The following is a 13,449-nucleotide window of genomic DNA, read 5'->3' as shown; positions in this document are numbered from 1 at the left end:
CATGCTATTCTAGTCTCCTTCCTATCGGAACGATATTGTGAAACTTGAAAGGGTTCAGAAAAGATTTAGAAGAATGTTGCCAGGGTTGGAGGATTTGAGCTATAGGTACAGGCTGCGGCTGTTTTCCCTGGTGCATTGGTGGCTGAGGGGTGACCTTATAGAGGTTTACAAAATCATGAGGGGCATGAATAGGGTAAATAGGCAAAGTCTTTTCCCTGGGGTCAGGGAGTCCAGAACTAGAGGGCATAGGTTTAGGGTGAGGGGGAAACCTATAAAAGAGACCTAAGGGGCGACTTTTTCACGCAGAGGGTGGTACGTGTATGGAATGAGCTGCCAGAGGAATTATTGGAGGCTAGTACAATTGCGACATTTAAAAAGCTTTTGGATGTGTATATGAATAGGAAGGGTTTGGAGGGATATGGGCCGGGTGCTGGTAGGTGGGACGAGATTGAGTTGGGAGATCTAGTCGGCATGGACGGGTTGGACCAAAAGGTCTGTTCCCGTGCTGTACATCTCTATGACTCTAAGTACTGTATCACGATAGGTGAAGATCATCAGCTATCACATCAGTCTTGGTTTCCTCAATTCCTTCAGATCTCAATCACATCTCCCACTTTCCCATTCAGGCTGTGAAATCTTACTCAAGGCATAAACATTGGATTGATGATAAAGCATCTTCAAATCTGTAAGCGTACTCTGCATACTATTAAGAATGGAATAAAAAAAATAGTCTGAACACAGAGGTGTGCTTTGATTCATTTTTATGTAAAAATTGCTGCAGAAACATCACTTTTCTCCAACATACTCAACAACAAATGAGAACTCAATTGGATTTTTCTGCCAAGATACATTTGGCATCCTCAAACGATATGGCTGAGGTGTGTGTGTGTGTGTGTGTGTGTGTGTGTGTGTGTGTGTGTGTGTGTGTGTGTGTGTGTGTGTGTGTGTGAGAGAGAGAGTGAGTGAGTGGGGGGAGGGGGGTGGAAATAGGAAAGGGTGAGAGAGACAGGGTGAGAGTGAGAGCAAAAGAGATCAAGAAACAAACAATGCAACTGTAAGAATCTCAACACTAACATGCAGTGGAACCATATGGTAAAGGAGTACATCTTTACCAAAGGCTGTGGGAGTTCACAAGGAAATGGACCTTGAAGCAGGAAGGAAACAGTCAGGACCACTTGAATGCACACTGCTTTTCAAATTAAACTGGCTCTGAATCATGGTTCTTCCTTTAGTATAATGCCTGGCTTCCTGATCATTTCAAAACTTAACACCTTGAAGCAGCCAGTAATTATTCTCTAGTTTCCTCTTTCAAATGGAAAATAATTTCAACCACTATAGAATGAACAAAAACTGCAAATCCTATAAATATGGTCTCTTTTCACCTCCTCCCATTAAATTTTTTTGATGCATTTTTACAGAAAGTTAACCAATTTATGGAACAGTGTTTCCATTTTATGACGACAGTCCTTTGGATTGTTTTCTCTCCTTCAGTACGTTGAAGCAAATAAAGATGACGACTAAGGACTCCCTGGTGATAACCTGCCACTGTAATGGGTAACCAGGAAAACTGAGACTTCTCCAGACGCAGGCGACCCATAAAATGCATTCTGAAAGAGAGAAAAAAAAAAGACATTCAGATTCTTATCAGCAACAGCTGAAAGACAGGTAAGCAAATGCATCTCAATCAAATTAGACAATACACACAAAAAACAATTATTTTCTGTTTAACAGTTACTCTACTCCCAGTTTTGGCCTTCTGAAGTATAGAATTTTACTCCTAAAATAGGGTTGAACATTATGAGTGCCTCATTTTACGTTGAAATATAGAAAATGTGCACAGAGATGGAGGAGCTTGAAGTGAGGTGGTGCTGGGAATGTGTTGGTGAAGGGGTATACTTGGGGATGAACTGAGAGAGAGGCAGGATAGTGGAGGGGGATAGGGCAGAGACAGGATGTAGAAGGAGGGAGCCACTGAAAAGCAAGTGATGCTAAGTGGGAAAGGGCACAGACAGTAAGGGACGTACAGAGAATGGTAAAACATCAAGTACTTCTGCAAAAGGGACAGAAATGTGGGAAGGGGAGGCTTGGAATGAATGCGTTAAGGTGCTCTGTTGTTTCAATTTCAGAAGTAAACATAATCAGATTACAGCCTTTACCATAAATCACTGCTGTTGATTCCTCCCAGGAATGAGACTGGTATCACTGGTTTTTCTGCTTGAGAAAGTCCGTAATTAGAGACGCATTCTCCTCAACTAGGGTACAATTCTTTGCTGCTTCTGCATCTGACCGCACCACTGTATTTTATGTTTCACCATAATCACTCCATGGGCTTATCTGTTTGCTTCGCTTTACCTTTGTTGAGGGGATTTAGGTGTTGCCATGCTTTGTAGGATCTTTTTTGCTGTGTAATTATTTCAATACATTGAATGCAGGCAAGACAGTATGGATTTAATTCAGAGAGTTCCAGCCGTAGCGAAGTTACCCCAGAAAGGTTAGATCAAGAACCTACTGAAACTCCTGGACAACTAAAAAACTCACCCACCAACTTATTACACATATCTCCAGCTATATTTGCCCCAGTCCCCTTCTTCCCACCTTTAAACAGGCTATCTTAGTTGCAATTTTCTCACTTAGCGCCGTGCACTCAACTTATATCTTACCTTTTCACAGAAGGTATCAATGTGGTTCTCTGTGCTGTCGGACATTTAAAATCACAGAATACTGCAACTACTATTGTGAAAAAAGGGAACATGGTTTCACTTCCCCTGACTGTCATGCAACAGAAGGGACCTGCTATATTTGAGGTCGGCTCCACAGATCTAAAGGAGCCGCAATAGGAATCTACTGCCAGAAATGCAGAGTTTGGAAATCCTGGCCAATGCTTTTCTTTCACAGCGAGTTATGCAGGATCTGCAGCTCTGAATGAAATGAACTACATATAAACACAGAAAACAAAACTTGCAGAACTATATTTTTTACTGACAGGATAAAGTTTGGATGATGTCAGATGACCTTGAGCAGGAGCATACTGGCAATGGACGTCTTGTCACAACTCTGTAACACATCATGGAAGTCAACTGCACATGTAAGGAGGTGGCATCAGCAGTGCCATCAAGCAATACGTGCTCAGCTTAACCTGATTGTTGACACAAGGTTTGGGTTCCATCAGGCCCACTCAGCTCCTGTCCCCATGACAGCTTTGGTTCAAACATAGTCAAAATAGCTGAATGCCAGATGTGAGGTAAGAGTGACAGCCCTAGATTTAGAGGCCCTAGCGAAATTGGGGTCAATGGGAATCAGGGAAAACTTTCCAGAGGTTGGAGTCATACACATAGGAAGGTTGTGGTGCTGCAGGTCAGTCATATCAGCTCCAGGACATCTCGGCAAGAATTCCCCAGGATTGTGTCATAGACCTAAGCATCTTCATCTGCTTCATCATTGACCATCCCTCCATCATAAAGTCAGAAGCAATCTTTGCTAATGACTACACAACGTTCGGCACCATTCAAGACTCTGCAGTTACTGAAACATTCTATGTCCAAATGCAGGAGGACCTGGACAATATTCAAGTTTGGACTGAGATGTGTCATGTAACCTAAGTTCCAAGTGCTGGGCTATGACGATCTTCAATAAAGAGAAAATTTAGTCATCTCGTCAATGGCATTATCATCACTGAATTCCATGCTATGAACATCCTGGGGTTACCACTGACCAGAAACTGAACTAGACGAGTTATAATACACTGAGGATACAAGAGCAGGTCAGACGCTAGGAATCCTGTGCCAAGTAACTACTCAAAGCCTGTCCAACATCTACAAGGCACAAATCAGGAGTTTGGTGGAATACTCTGCACAATCCTGGTTGAGTGCAGCTCCAACAACCCTCAAGCATCCTTACACAATCCTGGACAAATTAGCCTGCTTGTTTTCCCTCACTTCTACAAACATGTATTGCCTCCACCACGAACACACAGTAGCAGCAGTGTGTACCATCTATAAGATGCACTGCAGAAACTGACCAAGGATCTTTACATAGTACCTTCCAAACCCACAACTGTTATCATCTAGGACATGGGCAGCACCACTGTCTGCAAGTTCCCCTCTAAGCTGCACACTATCCTGACTTGGAAATGCATCACATTCCTTCAGTGTTATTGGGTGAAAATCCTGAATACCCTCTCTCATGGCATTGAGAGACTACAAATAGATTGCAGCAGTTCACCACCACCTTCTCAAGGGTAACAAATACTGATTCAGTCTGCAACCTCTACATCCCATAAAACAAAAAAGTCAGTTAATATCTGGAGAAAGAAAAAAAGTTAATGATACCATTGTGATGGATTATTTTATGAAATAATTTTAGGAGCCTCAACAATTGTTTATTAAGCACATGTTGGGAATTCTACTCCAGAAAATATTCTGAGGTAGCACGTGTCAGATATTTCTACATTGTAAGTCACACAGACAGTACATTACTCAACTTCTGAAAGAGTCTGTTTTGGATAAATACTGTGTGTTTCAGACATTCCAAAAGTGGTAAGACACCTATTCCCTGGGTCTCACCCTTTCCCTGGGTCTCACCCTCGTTATCTCCTCTCTGAAGCCTGTGCTTTGTTCCCAGCTCTGACTAAATCCAAATGCAATCTTTCTTTGTGTGGTATGGGGGTATCCTCACGTTCCACTTCCAAATAATGCTTCAGGTTTATTAATGGTTCAGCCATATTTCATTTTCACAGAAATTTTGTCTGTCTACTGCATCAGTATCTATGTTTATGGGGTTTAACTAACGTTTAACCTGACTATTTTCTTGCCTTGAATAAATGAAAATGAATCTTTAATGGCTTATGATCATTGCTTATGAAATTAATTAGATCTTTCTACCGCACTTTAACCCTAGGTGGAACTTTGTATAGATTTAAAGGTTAACTCATGTCATACCCAAATTTCCCACTAACAATTTGGATATATCAACTGCCTCATGTTTCTAGCATCCATTGCATTTTGTCTCTGCTGCATTACTTGATCTTAACAGGAGTTGCTTTTGCAGTTATGGTTGGTTTTAATGCTGTCAAGTCAATGGTTCATAAGCACTGCTTATAAATTTTGGGTGAAGAATTAGTTATGGCTAACTGAGTTCTTACTGCATAATTAAACAAGCACCAAGGTTTATGGGCAGCACAGTAGTTAACATTACTGCCTCATAGCGCCAAGGATCTGGGTTCAATTCCAGCTTTAGGTGTGGAGTTTGCACATTTCCCAGTGTTTGTGTGGGTTTCCTCCCATAGTCCAAACAGGTGCAGGTTAGCTGGATAGGCCATATTAAAATGCCTATAGCATCCAGGGACGTGCAGGCATGGTAAAATGTGGGGTTACAGGGATGGAGTAGGGATCTGGGTGGGATGATCTTTGGATAGTCGGTGCAAACTCAATGGGTTGAATGACCTCCTTCCACATAGGGATTCTATTATTCCAAGATAGGAAGAGTACTATTTGTGCAGTTTCATTTTTAACAGAAGCTTGCAGAAGAAAATTGTATTAAATCAAATTCCAGCCTTCTTTGCTACTTCAATAATTATTTGAATAAGGCAACAGGAAGTAAATCTGAATAAAAGCTTGAGATAAAGTGTACCTTTATGTAATGTAATTTATAAACTGAGTCAACTCACCTCCTCATTTGTTTTGCATGTACTTTAGTACTTTAAGTGCGCAATTTATTACATGAACAAAGCAGCACTTGAAATCCTTTCTTTACATGCCCTTTATGAGCTAGATTACATCAATGTCTTGAACATGTGCCAAAGGACCTGTCAGTTATCAATCCATTTTCAGTCCCTCTTCTGATTAACCTCCCTGAAAATTAAATGCTTTATAATTTGAGCAAGGAAGTTAAATAGAATTATTAATAGTAAAGGCATTTATTATTCTTCAGCCATGCATTCACCGCTCTAACCTTTCTTATCCTATGCCAAATTGTGTATGGATCAGATAATAATGCAGTGATCATCTTTGAAGTTCTGTTTGATGCCTAATTCCTCACACTAACTATGCATATCCTCCTTCTCAGTTCTACCCAAGTCATTGGTGCCCACATGGAAAATGACAACAGATCCTCCTCCTCAGAATGGAACTTTTTCTCCAGCCCACAGCAGATTTCCTGAACCCTGGCACCAGGGAGGCAAAATAATTGTCTGGACACATGCTCTTAGTTGCAAAGAAAAGTGTTAAATTGTCATGATTTCACTATCCCTTACTACTGTAACAGTAACTATGGGCCCCTCCTCCCAATCTGCCTCACTGCAATGGTGACTTCACAATGAAAAGTGCTGTTCTTATTGATTGATTAACCACTGAATACAGCAGATAAATGGTACCTCATTCATGTAGAATATACAGTAAATAGTCAGAGTCATACAGCATGGGAACAGACCCTCCTGTTCAACCAGTCCATACCAAACATAACCCCAAACTAAACGAGTCCCACTTGCCTCCTCTCGAAGAACTAAGAAGTTGGCACTAAATTGTTTCACGGTTGTCAGGGATTTATCTCAATGTGTATCCCAATTTCAAATAAACCAACTCAACAACAAAAATATGGCATTTACCGAGAGACCGTTTCTTGCTGTGTCATTCAAGGAAGTGCACGCTTTGTCACAGGGCCAATGGGACTACTATATTCACAGGGCCAAACCCAATTTCAGTTTTTGAAACTTTACCAATCTGCCAGCAAAATGTTTTCACTGAAATACATCACACTCTAACTAAAATTTCATGCTCAGTTCATGACAGAGCAGCTGGATTGTAGTCCAGGGGGATTGAAAGGTCTTAGATACCACTACATCACATTCCTACACAGAAATTCAATCGAAAAGAAACCCTTTATCTAGGAGAAAGGGATACTTTTCAACAAATCTAGGAGAAAACCTCAAATATAAGTCTCTCAAACTTCTATCTGCTTGTTTTTTTTCCTGTGAATAATTCATGTTTAAATTTATTCAGTTGTAAAAAAACTCGCCATCCAAATCTTACGGCGTGCTTTATTGAATTGTTGCATTTGCTGCTACTGAAATTGCAGGGTGCAATCACTACCCATTCAGCCACAGCACCCATCATATCACTGCTAACTATGCATCATGTAATGTTTATTTTAATAATGTAATAATGGCCATATCTTTTTACAGTTTGAGTTTCCCTGATTGTTCAGAATAATTGTCAGTGCAGTATTGTCAAGAAGATTCTGTTTGCAATAATACAAGAAAGGGATACTTCTGTCTGGGTGCAATGGTCTGATCACTATTTTAGTGTAGCGATTGGAGCAGCAAGTACAACATTGAGCAGACAATAGAGTGCCAATGTGAGCGTCACCTCTGGTTCCACTCGCACACTAATGACATCTGTTGTGCAGACTTACTGTCCCATTGTGGTTGAGCAGTATTTTGCTGCTGTCAGACCTGAGAACCAGCATTGCACCACCTCCAGTGGATCTGTGTGATGCTTGAGTTGTCTGGTCAGTGTTGCCTGATCAAATTTCCTAGGGCCAAAGGCTGCTATTGTCAAGCAGGCTCCCTTCAAACCAACTTCAGAACCTGGAACTGTATGGAGATGGTGCAGAAAGGAAAGAAAAATGGTTTTTGAGGGCATACTGGGGGCATGTGTGGCAATGCACTGCACATTAACATGTATGGATATATGAAATTAATGATTTGCACTGTACCTGCTTGTTTTGAGTTTTATCTATGCCTGACTGTAACTGTGCCAGCCTAATGCCCGTTCATCTCCCTGACTGCAATAGCATTACCCCACAGATTATCATTACTCCCACTCCCATACATGGATTCTCTGACTGACAGCAGCCCAATTGGATATGTGACTTAGTGGAGGCTGCCCTTGATATACTGCGCTGAGACTCTCAAGCTGACAGATGTCTCCATGGGTTTTGGTGAAGTCTACTCCTCTAAGACTTTGAGGCATGGGCTGCTTGCTTGCTGCACAAAGCAGTGTGTTTGCTGCAGTGGCTGTTGGCAAATGATGCAGGTCAGAGACTGATATTGCAGTGTTGTACAGCAAGATGGGAAGCTGCCTGGTTCTATGACTGTAGCTAATAGGCAAGGCAAGACTGGGACAGTGAAGATGCTAAATAAGTGAGTGCTAAGAGAGTAAGTGAGCAGTTACACAATGTATCCTACTTAAACTTGTGAAGTAGATTCCTGTCCCTACACACAAAATGCCCAGTCAGCAGCTCGATGCTAGTTGTCTTGAAATCCAGGTCTCATGGCTATTATTGGACACCAATGTCTGACAATAGAAAGCTGAGGGGAGGATGAGATGAGATCTTTTGTTAACAATCCCCCCTTAACAGGCAATTTGCTGCTGCTTAGCAAGATGTCCTTGATGCCCAGAACATTGTTGTTAAAAGATGTAATGAGTTGTTCCAACGTAATGACAGACCTCACTGGATCTCTCACACACATCTGTCATAAATCTCGCAGTTACCCACAATTTTCAAGCCACAACAAGATTCTGCCAATAGTCAGTAAGGAAATAAGCCCCTCACCTCATTGCATCTATGCTGATAATGTTTTAGAAGACAAATAATTTTACTGTATTCTTGTATTTGTTAGACTTTGCAATAATGTGTTTAAGTTTGTAACGCATAATCTTTCAAACTTTTATCATTCAAGACAGAGTACTGACTAAGTGCATAAAGACAATTCACTACATTACTTTTATACACAGGAGATCAGGGAAAATATTTTACATTATGAATGATTAAGGAAGTTTGTAAAATGACTGGGACTCAAACAAAAATTCGCCTCTCCACCAGCTGCAGAGCTTGGGCATTATAGAACAAATGAATAAGACATTAAAGAGAGCAGTAGCAAAAGCCATCCAGGAGACAGGGCAAGGATGGGTAGATCTGTTGCCTACTGCCCTATTGGGACCTAGGTTCCCTCTAAGCTGCGCAGCCTCACAGTCACTCGAGTGATCTGTGTATACTAACACTGTGCAGACACACTGGCTTACAGTTATAGAAATTACTGCCCTCGCATGGATTCAGAGGAAAAAAATAAGGGGAACCCAGATCGGGAGTAAGGACAACAACCAGTAAGGCAATTGGATTGAGTCCATATAAGTCCTCAGCCTAACCAGATACTTGGTGACTACTTCTTCAGTTTACCTCAAGGGGCTCCTGCAGATTTCTGAATCTGTTCCTTCAGGATAAGGATACTCTGTCTCTGCTCTGGAGGTAGCATGGCAATCTGTTCTGGAGTCAATTGGAGTACCTGCATAATCAGTGCAGCCTACACCAAACAAAAACAGGAGAAAAAAGTGAAATAAGGAAAATAACTGGTGCACAAAATGTACTTATTTGACATTAATTTTCAGGCTTAATTTAAAAAGCTTGGAATGAGAGCATATATTTAGTCCACCAACCCAGTCTTCCCATTGGCCATGTTCAGTACATCCTCTTATACGCTCCCATTATACAGATTTAATCAGATTGTAAAAGTTACTCAAAAACACTCTTGATTGTAAAATAGGTCTTACAACTGGGTAAGAAGTTCAGATATACAGACCAATACATTTCTTTTCCTAACCTCCATCTATTATTGGGTTCGTTGATCTTGGTGCAAATTTAGGAGCACAACCATGGCTCAGTTACAATGGATGTAAAAATGGCACAGGAGTTCTGGTTTTGGCATGCAGTGCCCCTTGTTAAAAATGCAAAAGGTAGAGAAGTTGAATAGATAGCTTTGAAAGAACTGCAATATGTCTAGAATCTAGTAGCCAGCTCACAATGTCTTTAGGATAGGAGGCAGAGTAGAAAATGGGCAGATGTGGAATAAAAACACGCAAGACCAGAACATTAATTAACTGTCATATTTCCAATTGTTAAAAATAAATTTTAACAGAGCAAACCTTTAACTGTTGAATGGCATGTACCAAAAATTCCTGTTACTTGTGAAGGATAAACAAATTATAAACAATACATTATTTATGGAGCCATGATACTCACGTGTCACACAAGTTTAAGATTAAAACATGCAACTAATATTTGACCATATTATACAAAAGAATTACTAGTGACCTTTGTAAAGTAAAGTCCTGGTTACATGCACGCCTCCTGTTAAAAACTGTCTCAAATTTACATCCCAAACAGATTGGAGGATTCTGAAACTCAAACAGTATGATTGATTTAGAACATGCTGAAATATTTCAGTCTGTGTAAACAGCATAAGAAATCTCATCTTCTGGAGTGCAATGTGTCTGACAAATATGAGTGAGCAGTCAGTTATGTTTCATTTGTCTAGCCGATGCCAAATTTGCCAAGAATACAGAAACCAGTGTACTATTTTAACTAATTAGCAGCTTTCTGATTTAGGTGGAGGCTAATGTGGCTCCTCAACAATAGTCTAGGAAATTCAACTTACATCTCACTTTCTATTCTTCTAAAGTTCTAACACAACCTTTACAAAAGGAGCAGAAAGTTGAGTTTAAATGAAACATTTAAAAAGCATATTCTGCACAGATCTTATATGTTGGATTGACGAAACATTCTAGCAAACAGATTTTCAGTATTACCAAAATTAATTGAATTTAAGTCATGCTCTATCACTTTGCACTCTCCTCCATCGTGGCAGCACTAACCTTCTCATGATCCTGTGGTGTCACTTGAGTCTGAGCAGGACTGAATCCTCCAGGTTGACCCCCAGCCACCGCATGAGTAGGACCCTGAGAGGCACAAGTGAGAACTGTAGGTAAACACCAAAACATCTCTCTCTGAATTGTTTAATAGTGCATCAGAAGACTTCCACAGAACTGCCATAATGTAACGTTCATCTCATTATTGAAGTGATGTCACGATTAAATTGGCAACAATCATGCACTTTTTTTGGAACAAAGTCTCTGAGTTAAATCTTTTGAAAATAAATGAATCAAGAAGTTTTCAAATTAAGAAAAAGTACAATGAAAACTAGGGTAAACATTTGAATGTATTTGCTATGAAAGGGTGATGTCAAGAATAGTTTATATCCTAAAGATGTTGGGGTTATTGCTCAAATATGGTTAATGGTGCCAAATATAGAGACTAAAAATACGGAACCATTTTCTTAACTTCATCCGTTTAATATAGCTAAACATGGAGGCCAAGCTGCTCAAACAAATTTTCCCATATGACAGCATGCAATGTAGCAAATTACACTTGTATGCAGTTCTGTAAATACCTTTCCACCATAGTTTCTTTAAAACCATGAAATGGGGAAGTCATGCTCAAGTTAAAGCAATTGCATTAAACACTCCTGCACCTGATAGTCAAAAAAACTATCACACTGTCACCCTGATGAAATGAGGAAATCAATTTATTGATGACGACTAAGACAGCACTGTAAAGTTGAGCAACATATTTGGAAAGCTGTTGAAGGTGGTCGAGTAGATTCGAGGAGCAGGAGAATCGACGTCTCAGCATAACCCCTTAATCAGGAAAGATACAAGATCCCACATAGGGAAGGGAAGCCATGGACAGTGTGTCTTTTCCTTACTACTGTTGTCTTTCTGCTAATCAATTAAAGAGCAGATAAACGACAACTATCACTGATATGAGATTTTCAATGCATGAGAGGCCTGGATAAGGTGAGATGAAGAGGGAGGGATTTCACCATCTTAAGAAGATATAGTCAGTTCTGATAAAATGCAATAGTTCTGTTTTCGTACAATTTCGCATTATAAGAAAATCATGCAATAGCCATGCCATTTAAACTAATGGGACCAGAATCACGTTATAACCCAATACAGGTAAGGAAAGTTCACAGTGTGTAAATAGTGGTCTAAATTCTTCAATCATATTAAAGCCAATTCACATTGAAGAAACACACATTACAGCAGAACCGACTGTAACTCTGATTTCTAACCAGTGTGTTTTGATTTGAAATATCTTTATTTATCTTTGAAATAATTGTTTTTCATTAAAATTAATTCCATCAAAAATTATGGTTCACTAGCAATAAGCCTAACTCCCTTACCTGTCGAGGTGGACCAGGTTGTTGGGATCCCTGAGGGCCACTGTTCCCTATTTGATGAGTGCCAGGACCTGGAACCTGTAGACCTCCTGCCATTGGCCCTCTTGGATTTGAGACTGGGCCCTGATTTGGCCCTGGTCCTGGCCCTGGTCCAGGCCCTGGTCCTCTTGTGTCAATACCTCTTGAATCAATACCTCTGGGATCTCTAGTGCCTAAAAACAAATTAGAAACTGTGTTTGACTTTAATTTACTTTTCTCTTCCAATTTACACCTTTTCATTAAATAACTTAAGAGATTACAATTGTTATTAGATACTGAATCTTTTTTCTGGAATACTGCAGACCTATTACAGTAGGTTATAGCAATAAATAATTCTGTCATTTATCAATCTGTGCACCAACTTAGAATGATCAGATACTTTGTTTCATTTTCAAAAGAACTTTCAAAAACTAAATTTTCCCATTATTTTAATAAAAATAAAATTATATTAAAACTGAACACTTCCTATTCCTACAAAAAGTAGACTGTTTGCAGGTAAAGGGACTTCTGATATTAGGGATATTAGGGAGATTTTCGAAAGTGTCATAACAAGAATTCAGAGTTATGATATTACTGTGGGAGTGAGAGGTAAGGCCAGTAAGACTAGGGAACAGTGGATCTAAAGAAAGGGAATTCATGGAATGCTTACAGGATGGCTTTTTGGAACAGCTTGTCATGGAGCCCACAAGAGAGCAGGCTATTCTGGACCTAGTGCTTTGCAATGAACCAGACTCTATAAAAGATCTTAAAGTAAGGGAACCCTTAGGAAGTAGCGACCATAATATGGTAGAGTTCAGTCTGGAGTTTGAAAGGGAGAAGGCGAAATCTGATGTAATGGTGTTACAGTTGAATAAAGGTAATTATGAGGGCATGAGAGAGGAACTGACTAAAATAGACTGGAAGCAGAGGCTAACCGGGAAGACACTAGAGCAAAAATGGCAGGAGTTTGTAGGTATAATTGAGGACACTGTACAGAGGTTCATTCCCAAGAAAAGAAAGATTAACCGGGGAGGGATTAGACAACCTTGGCTGACAAAGGAAGTCAGGAAATGTATTAAAGAAAAAGAGAGATCCTATAAAGTGGCTAAGAACAGTGGGAAATCAGAAGATTGGGAAGGATACAAAAGCAAACAGAGGATAACAAAGAGTGTAATAAGAAATGAGAGGATCAAATATGAAGGTAGGCTAGCCAGTAATATTAGAAATAATAGTAAAAGTTTCTTTCAGTACATAAGAAACAAACGACAGGCAAAAGTAGACATTGGGCCACTTCAAACTGATGCAGGGAGCCTAGTGATGGGAGAATAAGGAAATAGCAGGAGAACTTAACAAGTACTTTGCGTCAGTTTTCACAGTGGAAGACATGAGCAATATCCCAAAAATTAAAGGGTGTCACG

At 40.0% G+C, this 13,449-nt stretch overlaps 1 protein-coding gene across 3 annotated transcripts in view; it reads right to left on the bottom strand.

The window, feature by feature from the left end:
• Nucleotides 1–744: 744 nt before the first annotated feature.
• The window catches only part of cstf2 (cleavage stimulation factor, 3' pre-RNA, subunit 2), a 68,447-nt gene continuing 55,742 nt past the window's right edge, over nucleotides 745–13,449 (bottom strand). For all 3 annotated transcript variants that reach the window (XM_072594962.1, XM_072594964.1, XM_072594963.1), the window contains 4 exons: nucleotides 12,017–12,225; nucleotides 10,647–10,730; nucleotides 9,175–9,298; nucleotides 745–1,607 (listed from right to left, as the gene is read on the bottom strand). In XM_072594962.1, the coding sequence (XP_072451063.1) occupies nucleotides 9,176–9,298; nucleotides 10,647–10,730; nucleotides 12,017–12,225 (416 nt within the window). In that variant the 3' untranslated portion in view covers nucleotides 745–1,607; nucleotide 9,175. The remainder of the gene's footprint in view (nucleotides 1,608–9,174; nucleotides 9,299–10,646; nucleotides 10,731–12,016; nucleotides 12,226–13,449) is intronic.

This window comes from Chiloscyllium punctatum, chromosome 25 (genome assembly GCF_047496795.1).
Source record: "Chiloscyllium punctatum isolate Juve2018m chromosome 25, sChiPun1.3, whole genome shotgun sequence".
Classification (NCBI taxonomy): Eukaryota; Metazoa; Chordata; class Chondrichthyes; order Orectolobiformes; family Hemiscylliidae; genus Chiloscyllium; species Chiloscyllium punctatum.
This window is presented reverse-complemented; position numbering and strand designations above follow the sequence as displayed.